The sequence below is a fragment of the Rhineura floridana genome, chromosome 1 (assembly GCF_030035675.1).
Source record: "Rhineura floridana isolate rRhiFlo1 chromosome 1, rRhiFlo1.hap2, whole genome shotgun sequence".
NCBI classification, from domain to species: Eukaryota; Metazoa; Chordata; class Lepidosauria; order Squamata; family Rhineuridae; genus Rhineura; species Rhineura floridana.
Window position 1 is genome coordinate 19,862,216 of NC_084480.1, and position 20,898 is coordinate 19,883,113.

Consider the following 20,898-nt stretch of genomic DNA (forward strand, 5'->3'; position numbering starts at 1 on the left):
AGGCCCAAAGACCAAGAAACAGTAGAGTCGGCAGACCTTGTCACTTAAGCAAAACACCCACTGAGACAGGAAGCCATCTTATACTCCTTCCTGTCCAGGAGGAGTCAGTTGCCAGCCTGGTTTGAGTCAAACCAAAGGATTCTTCCCTGTGAGGGTGTAGTAAAACTGTTTATGATGTTTTAAAGTGTTTTTAGCGTGTCTGCTTGCTGCCCTGGGCTCCTGCTGGGAGGAAGGGTGGGATATAAATCAAATAATAAACAAATAAATACATGGGGCAGTGTTCTGCAGTCGTTGACAGACTATCAAGAGGTAGATCTGTTGCTTCTCCACAGGTTTGAGCAAACTGGTTGTCCTTATTCTTATTCTGGCTCCCAACCAAGAAGCACACACAAGACGCAGGAAACTGGATTTTTCTGCATGAATTTTCTTATTCATGAATTCAGTACAGGAATGCAGCATCACACTCTAAGGCATAAATGAGGATTACAGGAACACACTGGGTTTATCTCAGGATACAACTGGGCACAGTGGAGGCGGCAAAGACTATTGTCACAATGGAGAATCACCAGCATTGCAGGACTTTTTTTTATCAATTAGAGGTGAAGTCTGACTACTACAAGTTAATTCAAGCACCTTTTCACCTCTGCTATAAGGAGAGAGCTTATTCTAGGAGCAGAAAGAAAACTGACTAATTAATAGCATCTCTTTTCCAGGCAGCCGTCTTGGCGAAAGTGCTATTGCTTTGATCTGATAAACTTACTTTTGCTTTCAAGTCTCTGAAAAAACTCCCTGTCAGTTGTAGAGGGGAGAGTTTGTGGGCTTTCCTTGACAGAAACACTAACAGGCTCTTGGGGCACAAAATGGCCCTAAGCTTCTGGAAGCATTTTCCCCAGGGTTACCTCAGCCCCTTTTCAAACATCTGTAACCCACTCATTTCCCCAGTTCTGCCAAAGGGTCTCCATGGGGCCCATGTGTTTAATTATCGGCTCATCTGAATTCCTGATTTTCACCTGTCATATTTCTTCCTTGTCCCTCCTGGGTTATGAGTGGGAATCCTAGTGACCCTATTGTAACACACACACTAACTTTCATTTCAGTATCATAATATTCAATGGAGATACTGCATTCTAATATATTTTGCTGTTTCTCCCTAATTTTGAAGTAGGCGTGGGAGTCAAGCTGGTTATTCAAACCTGAAAAGTAGAATTGTGTCCTGAGCATGTGTATTGAATTTTATTCCAATATCTCAATGTTCAAAAGAGTTATGTTAAACAATTCCAAATAGTCTGCTTAAACCAAAGACCTCATGCTCCACTAAATAAATTAACATTTTGATTCAACAACAGAAATGTGGGTATTCCAGAAAATTTTGAATTGGATCTCTTCTGGAAATTTATCCTATGCAAATCAGGGTAGTTTGATAGGGTAATTTGCCCAGGGCAATTTACATAGGATTTTTTTTAGTTTGCATCAGAAAAATTTCTTATGCCCTATAGAGTGAATTAATTTAGCATCTTTATTTTACTTATATTTAAAAAACAAGGCTAAAAAACTTTGAAACTGCTAAGTTTGTCTAATATTGTATTTGCAGTTAGCACCTATTGTTACTAATGAACTTACGAAACAGTATTTTCTGCAGAAAAATAAAGCACTGGAAAATTCTGCTCCACATCACTGCTCAGGATTCACAGATATTAATCTTATTACATTATAAAGTTATTTTGTCACTATAGATGTTTAAATATTAAAAAGTAAAAAGTAAAAGATTATGAATGGCATGAGACAGCACAGAGTTACAAATATTTTTGTCATAGAGAAAGCCACTTCAGTCCACTGAAGAGAATGTTGGGTCCATTCATGAGTTCCTCCCCCATGTTGGGACCATTCCTGCCATGATTCCCAGGATAAATTCATATGCAAAAACATTGTGAAATGGTGCCAGCAATGGAACTACATGGCAGTGATCCCAGGAATAAAAACTTAAGATTGTTGGCATGATGTTCTCTCATCAGCAATACTCCCTCAAAGCATTTTCACAGATATCTGTCACAGCAATTATGATAGAAATTGTCCCATGACAAGGCAGGAGGGGAAGCCATGTCTGATTGTGTTCGTAGATATTTATTTCATTGGAACTCACTCCCAATGTAAATGTGCCACTGTGGGTTCAAATCCTAACTCTGCTATGGATATGTAAATCACTGAGCCTCAAGTTCCCACCTGTAGATAACAATAATAATGATTTTCTATTTCAGATGGCTCTGAATTTTACAGATATGCTGGGCTAAAGATAAAACACATTTTTATGTTACTGAATGAGACCCAGACTTCACCTATCCCAGCATCTTGCTTCCTACTATAACCAGTCTGATGCTTCTTGGAAGCCCACAAGCAGGGCTTGAACAACCTTCCATTGTTGTTTGTCCCCAACACACAATGAACACAATTTAGTCAAAGTTAAGCACTTCTAAGGCCCATGGCTTTCAATGGCAAAGGTTTGACATGTGCTCACTGAAATAAATGTGGCTTAAAACTATTCAAGTTTTGTCTGGATTGTACCTACCTTAATTATACAATGTGATTATTTTATTAAATGAACAATTAACTTGAAGAGCATTGCTTTGAGAAGATGTGACATACTTACAGATATTCAGATAGAGTTTGCAAGTGGAGTATAAAATCCTCTCAGCTGGATAGAAGGACCAACAGCTATTAGGAAAAATATTCAAGAGCTGAAACTGCAGTATCCTTAAGTTCATGGAGAAGTTATGAAAAGGCACTCTCATAACATGCTTGTTCCTCTCACACATTTGTTGGTGGCCATTTGTAAAAGTAAGCTATCAAAAGAATTTCAGAATTGATAGGATAGAAATGACAGCCTGTATGTTCTCAAGTTTAGATGGGTTTAACAGTTAGTATACTGGGCAACAGAGGCTACAGAACTTAAAGTAATTTCTACCATAAATCCATCATTTTAGGCTAAACTATAGCATCTATTTAATATCTGTGTTATCACAGCTTTGTCCAAGATTCAGATCATATCAAATCACACTGCTGTCATTAGTAGCTCGACTGCCTTTGCAATTCTGTATGAAATGTGCTGTGGTCATTTTAATGTTTTTGTTTTTTTTCCCATGCATAATGATGGAGAATTGAGGTTGTCAAATAACTCTCTTGCCCAATGTGAGTCCATGACTTTTCCCTTGCCTCCAGGTTCAGGCCTGCTGTATCATACTGCCTTGTTTGAGAAACAGATGACAAGTGTATTCTAGTAATTTTTTTGTAAACGGAAGGCTACATAGTAAATATCAATAATGCTTTGGATAACTTATAATGGCTGCCCTGGACTCCTTTTGAGAGAAAAGGTGACATATAAATATAGTAACACATGAAAATAATTAACTTGGTTTGCTTAACATTTGTAGGAACATGGTGAATCAATAGCAGTCAGAGAATTATCTAATGACTTCTGCCATCCTGGGTTGCTGGGATGATGTGGTCAATGAACGTCCACAACAGTGTGTATTGCCTATGAAATTACTAGGTCACTGCAGCAAATCATATGGGGAGAAGTCTTAAATTTTCTCTGCGGTATGTGAGAGACTTTTTAATGGAAGACAGTCTAAGAACCACCGTTGCACCATTGCTAATGTCCAGCAAGTACCCCCCCAAAAAATCTGTAAACCGTAGGATTTATAATAAATCTGGGCCAGAAACTTCCAAGTCCTATAAAAAGAATTATATCACAAAGCTCATCTGTATTTGTTTATTTAAAGTTTTATATATCACCTTGCAGTGTAAATGGCTCCCCCAAAGTGTTTGAACATAAAAGAACCTTATCTGCCTTTACATTACTTATTCAAGCAAAAGCGAACAGATGGACTTTGAATAATGCTGAGGTTGACATTTTGGGGTACTCTGGCAGGCCAGTCCACAAACCATTACGCTTATGTATGTACATTTAAACTAATTTAGTCCAACTGATGGAGGTAATAGCAAATCATCTTAAATCCAAGTATTCCAGACTGACTGGTTTACAGCTTGGAACCTGAAATTAACAGGGAGTTTAATCCACAGACATAAACTCTCCTCCGCAAACATTCTGACCTCACTTTTTCTTTTGCAACAACTTTTAAGTCAAAAGACAAAAATTGGTTTTAAATATCTGCCAGAATGAGGGTCCAGAAGGGCAACATTTCAGATTCTTAGACCATGTCATGATTACCTTCTAAAAATTATTCAATGGCAATGAAATCAAACTCCTTCTAAATCTCAAAGGCTACAACAAAAGCACAATTCTTAAAGGTAACTGACGTGGTCCTTGTGCACTCTTGCACTGTATTACACGCAGTGAAGAACAAAGAAAATCTGAGGAAACAAAAGATATGGTTGCTGAGTGACTACTGGTAAGGTTGCTGTGGCCTTTTGCTATACAACCTTATTTATTATCCGTATAGCTTTCTCTTGGAAAGAGGCCATATTCACGTGGAAGACAAAAGGATGTTTTCTGCCAAGTTTGGAGAAATAAGCATCAAATATGTATGCAGGTCTCGTAGGACGCAGTGTATTTGGCTCTTGTGATTTTATGCCAGATTTTACACAAAATTCTACACGTGCCGAATCTGAGAAGACAGACAGTCTGCCTAAAGGCTCTGAAACAAAAGGAATAAACCACAAACGTAATTACATTTTGTAAGTCCTCTAACTATGAAAATTCTACATTTTGCCTGTTCAGGCATTGCCCTGGGGTTGGACTCTCCTTCTTCAGGGGATGAGATTATAAATTTGGGTGGCAGAAGGAACTGCTCTCAGTGCCAGCCCCAGATACACATGCTAACACAGAAGTATCTGCACAAGATGAACCTCTTCTACCAGCACCTGTCAATCAAGGATATTTCATAGCCTCTTCTGATGCTGAGGACTCCAGCTCAGAAGCCCTAGTTCAGGTGTAGCCAACATCATGTCCTCCAGATGTTGTTGGACTACAATTCTCATCATCCCCTACTATTAGCCAACAATATCTAGTGGGTACCACATTGGCTACCTAGGCTAAGTGAAACCGTAGACTCTACTGCTCTATCTGCTAAAGCCGCTTAAATGTAAATCTAAATGGACTGCCTTCAAGTCGATCCCGACATGTGGCGACCCTATGAATAGGGTTTTCATGGTAAGCAGTATTCAGAGGTGGTTTTACCATTGCCTTCCTCCTTTTAAATGAAGAGGCTCCTCTCATGGAAGACAGCCAACTACTGAAATAGAGCTGCAGCTCCTATTTAAGGCTCAGTCTGAGGATGACTGCCACTGAAGCAACATTTGAACTCCATAAGGAGCATCTAGCCTGAAATGGTGACTGCTCTAGCAGAAACGTTTGAGGAATAAAAGCTACAGATGAAATTTTATTTTATTTTATTTATTGATTGGATTTATATCCTGCCCTTCCTCCCAGTAGGAGCCCAGGGCGGCAAACTAAAGCACTAAAAACAGTCTAAAATATCATTTTAAAAAGACTTTAAAATATATTACAACAAAACATCCTTAAAAACATATTAAAACAAAACATTTTCTTTTTAAAAAAAGCTTTAAAAATGTATTTTTAAAAAAGGTTTTAAAACATCTTAAAAGCAATTCCAACACAGACGCAGACTGGGATAAGGTCTTTACTTACAAGGCTTGTTGAAAGAGGAAGGTCTTGAATAGGTGCCAAAAAGATAACAGAGACAGTGTCTGGCTAATATTTAAGAAGAGAGAATTCTAAAGGGTAGGTGCCACTACACAAAAGATCTGCTGCCTATGTTGTGCAGAAAGGACCTCCTGATAAGATGGTATCTGCAGAGCACAGTGATCGACTGGGTATATAAGGAATAAGGTGATCTTTCAGGTATCCTGGTCCCGAGCTGTATAGGGCCACAACCTTGAACTTAGCCTGGGAGCTAATCGGTAACCAGTGCAATTTTTTCAGCAGTGGGGTGACATGTTGGTGATACCTTGCCCCAGTGAACAGTCTCATCACTGCATTTTGCACCAGCTGCAGCTTCCAGACCAACCTCAAGGGCAGTCCCACATAGAGCGCATTACAGTAATCCAGACTGGAGGTTACCAGTGCATGGACAACAGCGGTCAGGCTATCTTAGTCCAGAAAAGGCTGCAGCTATCTTATCAGCCGAAGCTGGTAAAAGGCATTCCTAGCCACTGAGATCACCTGGGCCTCTAGAGACAAAGATGGATCCATAAGCACTCCATTCACGATTTAATTGTGGATGAGGCAGCCGATCTGGCATGTATAACCGAGACCTGGGTGGGTGAGCAGGGGGGAGTCAGTCTCTCCCAGCTATGTCCACCAGGGTACCTGGTCCAGCATCAGGGTAGACCTGAGGGTCCGGGGGGTTGCTGTGATCTATAGGAGCTCCTTCTTCCTCTGCAAGCACCCTGTCCATGTGACTACTGGTCTGGAGTGTTTGCACCTTATGTTGGGTCAGCGGGACAGACTGGGGATTCTGTTGGTGTACCGCCCACCCCGCTGCCCAACAGACTCCCTAGCTGAGCTGACAGAGGTGGTCTCGGGTGTACTGTTGAGATCCCACAGACTGTTGGTTCTGGGGGATGTCAACATCCATGCCGAGGCCACCTTATCTGGGGCAACTCAGGATTTCATTGTCTCCATGAAAACCATGGGATTGTCCCAATATGCCATTGGCCCAACACATGTAGCAGGGCATACTCTAGATTTGGTTTTTGCATCTGGACATGGAGTTAGTGATCTGAATGCCTTACATCAGTCCCTCTGTCATGGACAGATCACTGCTTGCTGAAGTTTAGACTTACAGAGGCTTTTCCCCTCTGCAAGGGTGGGGACCTATTAAGCTCCCAGAGACTAATGGATCCGGATGGTTTCCAAAGGGCTCTGGGGAGTTTTCCAGCTGATAGGGCTGGCGCTCCTGTCAAAACCCTGCTTGAACTGTGGAATGCAGAAATGACCCGGGCAGTTGACATGATTGCTCCTGAGCGCCCCCTCCTGTGTAGAGCTTGTACGGCTCCATGGTATACCCCAGAGCTGAGAGCGATGAAACAATATAGGAGACGGCTTGAGTGCAGATGGAGGCGAACTCCTGGTGGATGCAATTATACACTGGTAAGTGCCTAAGGTAAGCTGTATTTAGGGGCATTGAGGGCAGCAAAAAAACAATATTTTGCTGCCACTATCAAATCATCAACATGCCGCCCAGCGGAGCTCTTCAGAATTGTCTGGGGGCTATTATTGTCTGGGCGATGCTCCACGAGCTAGAAGGAGCCCCAGCTGACGAAGCGTCAAGGCCCCAGCTGACAAAGCGTCAAGGCGAGTTAAGCAGCAGAGCGAGTTCGGCAGCAGGGCGAGGAGGCCAGGGCCCCCCACTCTGCCCGTCTGTTCCCTGACCTCAACTAAACCACAGTCTCCAACCTATTGACGTAATAAACCTTAAACAAAACTATGCAGGTAAGAAGCCAGCAGGCGTGTGGGGGCTTTCCAGTGTTTTGCACCGCCTGCAGCATGTATCTGCCTGTTGGACAGAAGTCGTGGGTGTGCTCTCGGTGCAATGAGCTCCTGGCTCTCCGGGAACGACTTCATTTCCTTGAGGCCAAGGTGGCAGACCTGGAAAAGCTGAGAGAGGCAGAGAGGTGTGTGGAGGAGGCCTTCAGGGACGTTATAGCTGTGTCCCACTCCAGCGATGATAGCTCTCCTGCTATCATGGAGAACAATGGTCTTGGGGAAGGAGAGCATCCAGTTGAGGAAGAGGGAAACGATCCCTTAGAAGGGACCCATTCCTTGGGGGATGAGCAGCTATCCTCTCGTGCCAAGGATATATCTCCAGGGGGTGGAGGGATCCTTGTAGTGGGTGATTCGATCATTAGGAACATAGACAGTGGGGTGTGTGATGGGCGTGTAGACCGCAAGGTGTTTTGCCTGCCTGGTGCGACGGTTCCGGATATCGCCCGTCATTTAGATAGTTTGGTAGACAGTGCTAGGGAGGAGTCAGTGGTCGTGGTGCACGTTGGCACCAATGACATGGGGAAATGCAGCCATAAGGTCCTGGAAGCAAAATTTAGGTTGCTAGGTAGGATGCTGAAAGCCAGGACCTCCAAGGTGGCTTTCTCTGAAATGCTACCAGTTCCACGCGCAGGACCAGCCAGACAGGCCCAGCTTTGCAGTCTCAATGCGTGGATGAGACGATGGTGTCGGGTGGAAGGGTTCGGATTTGTTAGGCACTGGGGAACATTTTGGGACAAGCCGGGCCTGTACAAAAGGGACGGGCTCCACTTGAACCAGAATGGAACCAGACTGCTGGCACTTAAAATTAAAAAGGTAGCAGAGCAGCTTTTAAACTGACTGAGGGGGGAAACCCGACAGGAGCTGAGAAAGGTCAGGTTCAGAATAAACCTCCCCCTTGGGATAAAAACCAAAGAAATGATGAAATTTTAAAAGGGGTAGGCCTAGAAGTAGGCATTGTGAGAGCAGGGGCACAGCATATAAATTCAGAAGAGCAAAATTACCACAGGCCAAACCACAAGTGCCAAAGAGATGAGATATGAAATTGAGGAAGCATCCAAACTAGGAAATCTGGTAGTAATGGGTGACTTCAACTACCCGGACATAGACTGGCTGCATATGTGTTCCAGTCATGACAAAGAAGCAAAGTTTCTAGATATTCTAAATGACTATTCCCTAGACCAGTTGGTCATGGAACCGACCAGAGGGACGGCAACCCTGGACTTAATCCTCAGTGGGGACCGGGACCTGGTGCGAGATGTAAGTGTTGTTGAACCGATTGGGAGCAGTGACCACAGTGCTATTAAATTAAACATACATGTAAATGGCCAATTGCCAAGAAAATCAAACACGGTCACATTTGACTTCAAAAGAGGAAACTTCACAAAAATGAGGGGATTGGTAAAAAGAAAGCTGAAAAACAAAGTCCAGAGGGTCACATCACTCGAAAATGCTTGGAAGTTGTTTAAAAACACTATATTAGAAGCTCAACTGCAGTGCATACCGCAGATCAGGAAAGGTACCGCCAGGGCCAAGAAGATGCCAGCATGGTTAACGAGCAAAGTCAAGGAAGCTCTTAGAGGCAAAAAGTCTTCCTTCAGAAAATGGAAGTCTTGTCCGAGTGAAGAAAATAAAAAAGAACACAAACTCTGGCAAAAGAAATGCTAGAAGACAATAAGGGATGCTAAAAAAGAATTTGAGGAGCACATTGCTAAGAACATAAAAACCAACAACAAAAAATTCTATAAATACATTCAAAGCAGGAGACCATCTAGGGAGGCGATTGGACCCTTGGATGATAAGGGAGTCAAAGGTGTACTAAAGAACGATAAGGAGATTGCAGAGAAGCTAAATGAATTCTTTGCATCTGTCTTCACAGTGGAAGATATAGGGCAGATCCCTGAACCTGAACTAACATTTGCAGGAAGGGATTCTGAGGAACTGAGACAAATAGTGGTAACGAGAGAGGAAGTTCTAGGCTTAATGGACAATATAAAAACTGACAAATCACAGGGCCCGGATGGCATCCACCCGAGAGTTCTCAAAGAACTCAAAGGTGAAATTGCTGATCTGCTAACTAAAATATGTAACTTGTCCCTCGGGTCCTCCTCCGTGCCTGAGGACTGGAAAGTGGCAAATGTAACGCCAATCTTCAAAAAGGGATCCAGAGGGGATCCCGGAAATTACAGGCCAGTTAGCTTAACTTCTGTCCCTGGAAAACTGGTAGAAAGTATAATTAAAGCTAGATTAACTAAGCACATAGAAGAACAAGCCTTGCTGAAGCAGAGCCAGCATGGCTTCTGCAAGGGAAAGTCCTGTCTCAGTAACCTATTAGAATTCTTTGAGAGTGTCAACAAGCATATAGATAGAGGTGATCCAGTGGACATAGTGTACTTAGACTTTCAAAAAGCGTCTGACAAGGTACCTCACCAAAGGCTTCTGAGGAAGCTTAGCAGTCATGGAATAAGAGAAGAGGTCCTCTTGTGGATAAGGAATTGGTTAAGAAGCAGAAAGCAGAGAGTAGGAATAAACGGACAGTTCTCCCAATGGAGGGCTGTAGAAAGTGGAGTCCCTCAAGGATCGGTATTGTCAGGCCCAGGATGTGACTCAGGAACCAGACCAACGATTGTAGTTAATTCGTGTTTTATTAGGGTAATGTCCAAACAAAGACTGCGTTTTCTCATGAATCAATACAGGGATACAGGTCCTGCGGCATTGGGAGAAAGTTGACAGAGCAAGGGACTTCTTCCCGCCTGTTCTTTAAGAAGGGGCCAAACGGGCACGCAATCTTTCGCTCCTCCTGAACTGCCCCTCAGGTACTGCCCGCCTTCCCCCCCTTCTCTCCTGTCTTTTCAGCTGTCTGCGTGTGCGCGGTGAGGGGGGAAGCATCACCCCCCCTCTTCTGAAGTTTCCGATTCCAGGATGGGGGATAGGGGAGGGGATGATGGTAAACTGCCTCCCCGCTTTTCGGCTGTGAGCAGCCCTCCCTCTTCCCCCTCTTGCTCTGAGCCTGAAAGAGGGGGAGGCGTGAGAATGTCCAGGGAGGGCTCAGGCTCCCTGTTGCTAAGCGACCTTATCACTGGCAGTTCCTCTGTTTCGTCTTCGCTCCAAAGGGGGGAAGTTCCTCCCCCTTCCCTCTGCCATCCATCCGAATACTCTTCTCCCAACTCTCCGGGATCCAGCTCCCCGGGATTGGGACCCCAGCTCTGCCTTCCGACAGATATTGGGACCTGTACTTTTCAACTTGTTCATTAATGACCTAGAATTAGGAGTGAGCAGTGAAGTGGCCAAGTTTGCTGACGACACTAAATTGTTCAGGGTTGTTAAAACAAAAAGGGATTGTGAAGAGCTCCAAAAAGATCTCTCCAAACTGAGTGAATGACTGGGAAAATGGCAAATGCAATTCAATATAAACAAGTGTAAAATTATGCATATTGGAGCAAAAAATCTGAATTTCACATATACGCTCATGGGGTCTGAACTGGCGGTGACCAACCAGGAGAGAGACCTCGGGGTTGTAGTGGACAGCACGATGAAAATGTCGACCCAGTGTGTGGCAGCTGTGAAAAAGGCAAATTCCATGCTAGCGATAATTAGGAAAGGTATTGAAAATAAAACAGCCGATATCATAATGCCGTTGTATAAATCTATGGTGCGGCCGCATTTGGAATACTGTGTACAGTTCTGGTCGCCTCATCTCAAAAAGGATATTATAGAGTTGGAAAAGGTTCAGAAGAGGGCAACCAGAATGATCAAGGGGATGGAGCGACTCCCTTACGAGGAAAGGTTGCAGCATTTGGGGCTTTTTAGTTTAGAGAAAAGGCGGGTCAGAGGAGACATGATAGAAGTGTATAAAATTATGCATGGCATTGAGAAAGTGGATAGAGAAAAGTTCTTCTCCCTCTCTCAGAATACTAGAACTCGTGGACATTCAAAGAAGCTGAATGTTGGAAGATTCAGGACAGACAAAAGGAAGTACTTCTTTACTCAGCGCATAGTTAAACTATGGAATTTGCTCCCACAAGATGCAGTAATGGCCACCAGCTTGGACGGCTTTAAAAGAAGATCAGACAAATTCATGGAGGACAGGGCTATCAATGGCTACTAGCCGTGATGGCTGTGCTCCGCCACCCTAGTCAGAGGCAGCATGCTTCTGAAAACCAGTTGCCGGAAGCCTCAGGAGGGGAGAGTGTTCTTGCACTCAGGTCCTGCTTGCGGGCTTCCCCCAGGCACCTGGTTGGCCACTGTGAGAACAGGATGCTGGACTAGATGGGCCACTGGCCTGATCCAGCAGGCTCTTCTTATGTTCTTATGTTCTTATGTACACTCTGGCTCCAGGGACATGGTAGAACCATCTGAGGCCCACTGTAATGAATTTGCTAGGCACTTCCAGGATAAAATCTTTAGCATCCGCCAGAACTTAGACTCCAGTGTTATAGCAGGTGAATCAAGCGAGGTATCCAGAGCACAGCCTTGTCCCGTTTTCTTGGCTGAGTTTCGGTTGGTGCAGCTTGAGGACGTTGACATGGTGCTTGGACAGGTTTGTGCAACCACTCTGTGCTGGATCCTTGCCCTTCTTGGCTAATAAAAGCTAGCAGGGATGGAACAGTCAGCTGGGCCAGGGAAGTGATTAATGCCTCTCTGCGAGAGAGGGTGGTCCCTGGCTGCCTGAAAGAGGCAGTAGTGAGACCACTCCTGAAGATGCCCTCCCTGGACCCAGAAAATCTTAATAACTATAGGCCGGTAGCAAATGTTCCATTCCTGGGCAAGGTCCTGGAACAAGTGGTTGCAGGCCAGCTCCAGACACTCTTGGATGAGACCAATTATCTGGATCCATTTCAGTCGGGTTTCAGGCCTGGTTTTGGCACGGAAACAGCCTTGGTTGCCCTGTAGCCTTTGTCGGGAGAGAGACAGGGGGAGTGTGACTCTGTTGATTCTCCTTGATCTCTCAGCGGCTTTCGATACCATCGACCATGGTATCCTTCTGGGGAGACTAGCTGAGTTGGGAGTGGGAGGTACTGCATTGCGGTGGTTTCACTCCTACTTGGTAGGTCACCTCCAGAAGGTGGTGCTTGGGGAACATTACTCGGCACCCTGGACTCTCCAGTATGGGGTTCCGCGGGGGTCAGTTCTGTCCCCCATGCTGTTCAACATCTACATGAAACCATTGGGTGCGGTCATCCGGAGCTTTGGAGTGCGTTGCCATCAGTATGCTGATGACACGTAGCTCTATTTCTCTTTTTCATCTTCTTCAGGTGAGGCTGTCAATGTGCTGAACCGGTGCCTGGCTGCGACAATGGACTAGATGAGGGCTAATAAACTGAGGCTCAATCCAGACAAGACTGAGATACTGCTAGTGGGTGGTTCTTCTGACCGGATGGTGGATGTCCAACCTGTCCTGGATGGGGTTGCACTCCCCCTGAAGGAGCAGGTTCATAGTTTGGGGGTTCTCCTAGAACCATCTCTGTCACTTGAGGCTCAGGTAGCCTCGGTGGCACGGAGTGCCTTCTACCACCTTCGGTTGGTGGCCCAACTACGTCCCTAACTGGACAGAGATAACCTGGCTTCAGTTCTCCATGCTCTGGTAACCTCCAAATTAGATTACTGCAATGCACTCTACGTGGGGCTGCCTTTGAAGATGGTTCAGAAACTGCAGCTTGTGCAAAATGCAGCGGCCAGATTGGTAACAGGGATCAGATGGTCCAAACATATAAAACAGATTCTGGCCTGCTTGCATTGGCTGCCTGTATGTTTCTGAGATCAATTCAAGGTGTTGGTTTTGACCTATAAAGCCTTACACCACGGTTGCGGGGTTTGAGGCAGGAGGTGAGACGGCTAGAACGCCGGTGGCGGAAGTCTCGCTCCGAGGACGATCGGACACTGGTTAGAGCAGCAATAGCAGCCTACCAAGTGGCAACAAAGGCAGCAAAGAAGGGCTTCTTTGCTGCCTCTATTGCATCCGCAGAATGTTGTCCCAGGAGGTTGTTCCAAGTGGTCTGAAGCCTGGTCGGTCCAGCTGCCCAGGAACCCATGCAGCACTCTAAAGCCTCCTGTGACGCATTTGCAAAACATTTTGCTGATAAAATCGATCGCCTGAAGAGCGTAATTCCGCACGCCGTGGACACAGGAAGCGGGCCAGAGGCGATCAGTTGCGATCCGGTCCGGTGGGATCGGTTTCAGCCTCTTCCCTCTGAGGAAGTGGACAAGGTGCTCTCTACTGTGAGACCGACCACTTGTTTGTTTGACCCTTGCCCCACGTGGCTCATTGTGGGCTGCAAAGAGAGACTGAGCGAAGGGATCATGGCAGTGGTAAATGCTTCCTTGGAAGAGGGTGCATTGCCATCAGCCCTCAAGGAGGCGGTAATAAAGCCCATCTTGAAAAAACCCTCCTTGGATCCCCAAGATTTAAACAACTTTCACCCAGTCTCCAATTTACCATTCTTGGGCAAGGTGATCGAACGTGTGGTGGCCAAACAGCTACAGACACACTTGGAGGAAACAGATTACTTAGATCCATTCCAATCGGGCTTCAGGACTGGATATGGAACTGAAACAGCCTTGGTCGCTCTGGTGGATGATTTGAGGAGGGCGTTGGATAGGGGAGAACACTCCTTCCTCGTCCTCCTGGATCTCTCACCGGCTTTTGATACCGTTGGCCACGGTATCCTCGTGGATCGCCAGGAGGGAATGGGAATTGGGGGCACTGTTTTACGGTGGTCCCATTCCTATCTCTCTGACAGGCACCAGAGGGTGGCATTGGGAGAGGAGGTTTCAGACCCTTGGCCTCTCAATTGTGGTGTGCCACAGGGTTCTATCCTCTCTCCCATGCTGTTTAACATCTATGTAAAGCCGCTGGGAGCTATCATCAGGAGATTTGGGTTGCAGTGTCACCAATATGCAGATGACACTCAGCTCTGTCTCTCATTTAAGTTCTCACCGGAGTTGGCTGTGGAGACTATTTCCAAGTGCCTGGAGTCTGTAAGTGAATGGATGGGAGGAAACAGGCTGAAACTGAACCCTGACAAGACCGAGGTACTGCTTGTGGGAGATAAGAGAAGGATAGGAGATATTGACCTGACGCTGAACGGGGTTAGATTGCCCCTGAAGGACCAGGTTCGCAGCCTCGGGGTCATTCTTGACTCCCAGCTGTCCATGGAGGCTCAGGTGTCAGCGGTGAGCCGAGCAGCTTGGTATCAATTACGTCTGATACAGACGCTGCGACCCTACCTTCCAGTCCATCTGCTCCCACGGGTGGTGCATGCCCTGGTCTCCTCTCGCTTAGACTACTGTAATGCGCTCTACATGGGGCTACCCTTGAAGACAGTCCGGAAATTACAACTGGTACAGAATGCGGCGGCACGGTTGATTAAAAACAGCCGCCGCCGGGATCATATCACCCCAGTGCTGGAAGATCTGCACTGGCTACCAGTTGTGTACCGAGCCCAATTCAAGGTGTTGGTGTTAACCTTTAAAGCCCTATACGGTGTTGGTCCAGTTTATCTAAAGGAGCGCCTCCAGCATCACCAAATATGCCGCCTGACGAGATCTGCCTCACAAGACCTTCTCTCGGTCCCACCAGTTAAGACAGCTAGGCTGGTGCGGACCAGAGAGCGGGCATTCTCAGTTGTGGCCCCCACCCTCTGGAATTCTCTGCCATACGACCTTCGCCATGCCCCCTCCCTGGTAGGTTTTCGCCAAGGATTGAAAACTTGGTTGTTTCAGCGGGCATACAAGTCTCCTAGATAATTTTAGTTTACAGTGTATAGATGTAGGTTGGTGGATTATAATTGTTTTATATGTTAAAACTGTATTATATGTTGTATTTTTAATTATGTACGCCGCCTAGAGTGGCCGTTCATTCAGCCAGATAGGAGGCCTAAAAATAAATTTTTATTATTTATTATTATTATTATTACACAGCTTGGGCCCACAATACCTGATGGAACGCCTCTCCCGATACGAACCCACCCGTACACTATGGTCAAGATCAAAGGCCCTCCTCTGGGTGCCTACTCCAAGGGAAGCTCGGAGGGTGGCAACAAGGGAGAGGGCCTTCTCAGTGGTGGCCCCCAAATTATGGAATGATCTGATGAGGTGCGCCTGGTGCCAACACTGTTATCTTTTCGGTACCAGGTCAAGACTTTCTTCTTCTCCCAGGCATTTTAGCATGTGTTTTAAATTGTTTTTATATTGTTTTAAATTTTAAATTTGTGTTTATATTGTTTTTAAAATATGTGTTTTAAATTGTATATTTGTTTTAATGTTTCTGATTGCTGTAAACCGCCCAGAGAGCTTTGGCTATGGGGCGGTATACAAGTGCAATAAATAAATAAATAAATAAATAAAGACTACTGATATGCTCTTTCAAACATACAACCCCATCCAAAACAGGCAACTGACCAATTATCCAAACTCAGGAATCCCCAACCCACAACGCCTCCATCTTGCTAGGATTCAGACTCAGTTTATTGGCTGTCATCCTGCCCACCACCGAGTCCAGGTACCGATCCAGGGTTTGCACGATCTCACCAATTCAGATGTTATAGAGAAATAGAGCTGGGTATCATCAACATACTGCTGACACCTCGCCCCAAATCTTCTGATAATTGTCAAAACAATTACTTGGGAACTTACGCTTGGATGTATTTACTGCTAACCTTACTATTGTTAAAAGTCATCACTGTTTCATAGCACAGGAAGGGATCAAATGGTCATCAAGAACACTCTGGCTATCCATTAATACATTGCAGATTAATTCACATCACCCAAAACACAATATGCAACCTGCTGAGAAGTCTGGCACATAAAAATCGAGAGCTAATCGACAAGCAAAAAAACCCCAAAAACCTTAATCCTCTCCTAGGACAGCAGGACATCTAACTGGGAATAGACCTAGAGTGTAAAATAAAATTAATCCACTGGGCCTCCCTAAGGTGAAAAGAACAAGGAAAATAACCACATAACTTCAAGTAAGCTTCTCAAAATATAGGACAGGTATGGGGAACCTTGTGGTTCTCCAGATGTTGTTGGACTCCAACTCCCATCATCCCTGGTAGATGGGTATGCTAGTTAGGGCTTATGACAGTTGGAGTCCAAAAACATCTGCAGGACCCCAGGTAGTACTGACAGGAGAGATTTGGATTCTGGGACTATGGGCTATACTTCGTTGAAGATAGACTGTGGGCAAGTGATGGGTTGCACCTCACAAGGTCTGATAAAAATGTGTTTGGGAACAGCATGGAGAACTTCATCAGGAGGGCTTTAAACTGAATCCTAAGGGGAAGGAAGACATACATTTGGGGTAAGGATTGACAAAGACATACACAGTAACAGGAACTGAGAGAATGGCTCTAAGGGGGCCCAATAACAGTCTTCCTAAAATTGTAGGAGGGAAGCCAGACTGTAAATCACATAGTCTTCGATGTCTGCATACTAATGCCTAGAGTATAGGAAACAAACAGCATGAACAAACACTTAAAACAGGAGGGTAAATATGAGTTGATAGGTTTAACTGAAACTTGGTGGGATGACTCCCATGACTGGAATACAGCAATAAAGGGAGGTGGAGTTGCACTATAAAAGAAATATCTGTTGGGAGACAAATTCTGCCAAACATGGCCCTTTCAAGCAATTTCCAATTTGTGCCGGAGATAACTTTCTCCTACAGAAAGTGGAAAAAGCAACTAAAAGATCAGCTATCCTTGACTTGATTCTATCCAATAGAGATGACTTAGTGGATGAAGTGGCAGTTATGGGAACTGTCTGGGAAAGTGAGCATGTTATACTTGAGTTCTTGATTTTAAAGGAAGCAAAAGCTGAGAGTAGCCATACGAGTACCCTAGACTTCAGGAAAACCGATTTAATAAACTCAGAACAATAAGTAAGTGACCATAATGAATGAGAAAAGGAGTGCAAGATGAGTGGGAGTTCCTAAAAAAGGAAGTTCTAAAGGCACAGTTGTAAACAATTCCAACAAAAAAACGAGGGGGGAGACAGCAGAAGCAGCCAATGTGGCTTCACAAAAAACTTAAGAGATGACCTGAGGGGAAAAAAGGACACATACAGTAAGTGGAAGGAAGGCCAGCCCACAAAGGAAGAGTATAGACTGGTAGCATGGAATTGCAGAGACAGTGTCAGAAAGACTAAAGATGAGAATGAGCTGAGTACTGCATCCAGTCCTGGACACCACACTTTAAGAAGGATGCAGACAAACTGGAACAGGTTCAGAGGAGGGCAACAAGGATAGCGGAGGGACTGGATACAAAGCCCCATGAGGAGAGACTGAAAGAACTAGGCATGCATAGCCTTACAAAGAGAAGCCTGAGGGGATGACAGCACTCTTCAAGTACTTGAAAAGTGGTCACAGAAGAGGGCCAGGATATCTTTTCAATCATCCCAGAGTGCAGGACACGGAATAATGGGCTCAATTTACAGGAAGCCAAATTTTGACTGAATGTCAGGAAACTTTAGTGCAGTACGACAGAGGGACCATTACCTAGGGAGGTGGTGGGCTCTTCAACACTGGAGGCATTCAAGAGACAGCTGGACAGCCACCTGTCAGGTATACTTTAATTTGGATTCTTGGGATTGAGCAGGAGGTTGGATTCAACGGCCTTGTAGGCCCCCTCCAACTTATTTATTTATTTATTACATTTATATACTGCCCCATAGCCTAAAGCTCTCTGGGCGGTTTACAGCCATTAAAAACATTAAAAACAAATATACAAATTTAAAAACACAAAAAACAACTTAAAAACACAATTTTAAAAAATTTAAAAACAATTTAAAAACTTTACTGTTCTATGACTCTACAAAGAAAACTGTGGTACTGTATACACTATTGTATACATCATCATACCCACTGATACCTGAATCCATGGTACAGCGAACCGTATTATAACAAGTTTTCACTGTAGTGACTATGAGATGGATTATAGAAACCAGGACAGAGTCACAAATAGAGGGTTGAAAGTGCGGCAGCATAGCAGAAATCAGGATCTGCACACAGAGAAAAGAGTGAACAAAAAGTCAGTAGACAACAGAGGAGGCATGGCCTGACTTGCAGATGAGTACTACCAAAGGGTAACTGAAACCTGATCTACATCTATAGAGGAAAGGAACCGTTCAACATGGGTGTTACTACAGACAATGCAAGGGTGGAGCTTGAGAATGATTCCATTTATTGGTGGAGGACACTGTTGCCTCACTAAGCATAAAAGTCCCTTGGTTTAAATTGTGTCCCCTCAATGGGATTATGATAAAGATGGAAATGGTTAAGGTGATGATGATGATCATTCAACACTACGAGGTGGGATGGGGAATAAAGATATATAACACAGTAAATTAAAATCCCTTCTAATTTACACTCAAATATAAAGATCTCACACTGTTTCCAAAAGATCCTCGGGCTTTGGATCAATCTCCATTCTTCAACCATACTTAAGCCACTCACCATGTATTTGTTTCATTCTAATGTAATGCAATGATAGTACTGGTGACTTGTCTCTCTAAATGGGTTCACACCGCCACATAGGAATAATGGCAGCCTTTAAGTATCTAATAAGACCATTTAGGGCTTTATTAGTAACAGCCAAGAATTTATATTCTTTCTGTTATTATTTTTTTTAAAAAATGTAGAAATCAAGAAGGAGAGATTAAGTTAGCAGATTTTCAGTAGCCTAGCCACGACACAGTCCAAGAAGAACAGATGCTTGTGCACAAAAGTACATATACAGACTTCTTGTTTTCTTGCAATTTACCAGCCACATTATGCTGATTTTTAAAAATCCTCCTCCTCCCTACTCCACCCCATTCTGCTCAGGTCAGCATTGCTCTTGGGCAGAAGCATGTATTCTTCAAAATGCCATTTCCAGAGGGGTAACCAGGTTAATCTCTTACAGCACAATTAAAAAAAATTACAAAGCATCTTGGGGCACCTTAAACACTAACAAATGTTAGGGTGACATCCAACATTTGTCATGCTCAGAGCAGACCCATTGAAAATCCATTGACTTAAATGGGTCTACTATGAGTAGTATTTTGTTGCATAGCACCCTTCATTTTTAACATATAATTATATAATATCATTAAATTCTTTGTTGTTCATAATGCTAATAATAAGACCGAGACAGATCTCGCCAACATTCAAATTTTAGCTTCAGCTTTTTTAAATACTGGGATTACATAGATTGGCCTCAATATAGTGTCTGAACTGGCCCTACAAATTTAGATATGGTTTATGAGCTGCAGTATTACTGGCTGATCATTTAATAACTTCCATAGGTCAAAATCTACTCTACTTTCATTTAGCGTTTGGGCTTCTAGCTGCTTCTGAGGCTTGAAAAATGTTTTGTTTTTTAAACACAGAACCAGCATCACAAATGTCTTTTCATTTCCATGTTATCTCTTTGCTATGCTGCCAATCAGTTTTGGACAGGAAGGGTACAAAACATATTTCCCTGTAGTCTCTCTGATACAGGCAATTGGAATCATTCCCTCTTGTTGCTAACTTTTCCCTCTGCCAAATTTCTCTCAAAGCTTACGATCTTTTATGCCACATTTCTACACCACACGACTAATGAAATGATGAAGTCACCCAATGATGAATCATTTCTATTGTTTAGCATAGTGTCATTCAGAATAGTTGCACTGATTTACATCAGGAGCCCAATTCTGAAAATGTTCTGTGGATCCAGACAACTGCACTTATACCAACCTAGCACTGTGAAAATCAGAACAAAAAAAATTAAGCATATTTATATATACTCTGCATATGCACATATTTAGGCAATTCATTACAGTAAAAACCCAAGCCACTTAACTCACTTTGGTTTCTTATTTATTTATCAGTTTAATTACAACTTCTACACTTTATTATTAGAACATAGCAAACTGACTTATACCAAGTCAAGCTATTGACGTATCTAGCCCAGTATTATCTACAGAGGGTTTCAGACAGGAATCTTTCCCAGACATATCTGGAAATGCAGGGGGTTGAACCAAAGTGCTCCACAATTAAACTACAGCCCTGCCCCGGATTATTGTGATGGGAAACATCAAAGTTATACTAGTGACAGCAAACATTTAACTTGGATGTCACACAAGCATATATACCCTTAAACACAAGGTTATACATAGCTGGGAAAACTGGCCCAGTTAACTTTCCCAGATGCATGTACACTTGTGTGATGTTCATATCTTTTATTTTTTATTATGAAAGAGAGGTGTTTACACAGCATTTCATATAGCAAGTGAATGTATGGAGGTGGCCAAAAGCTGGAGCAAGTTCAATTTGGGTGAAAAAGCTACTGAACAACTGACAGCCTTGACGCTGATTGATGTTAAAATAAGAGACAATATAGGAAATAGCAGAATAT

The 20,898-nt window shown here is 43.9% G+C and overlaps 1 protein-coding gene across 16 annotated transcripts in view; it reads right to left on the minus strand.

Annotated features, from left to right (window-relative positions):
* TCF4 (transcription factor 4) overlaps nt 1–20,898 on the minus strand; it is a 522,418-nt gene that overhangs the window by 429,860 nt on the left and 71,660 nt on the right. Inside the window, exon 3 of one of the 16 annotated variants that reach the window (XM_061614959.1) lies at nt 2,645–2,709. The exons of the other annotated variants lie outside the window; for them this stretch is intronic. Within the exon in view, the coding sequence (XP_061470943.1) occupies nt 2,645–2,709 (65 nt within the window). The remainder of the gene's footprint in view (nt 1–2,644; nt 2,710–20,898) is intronic. 16 annotated transcript variants of the gene reach the window in all.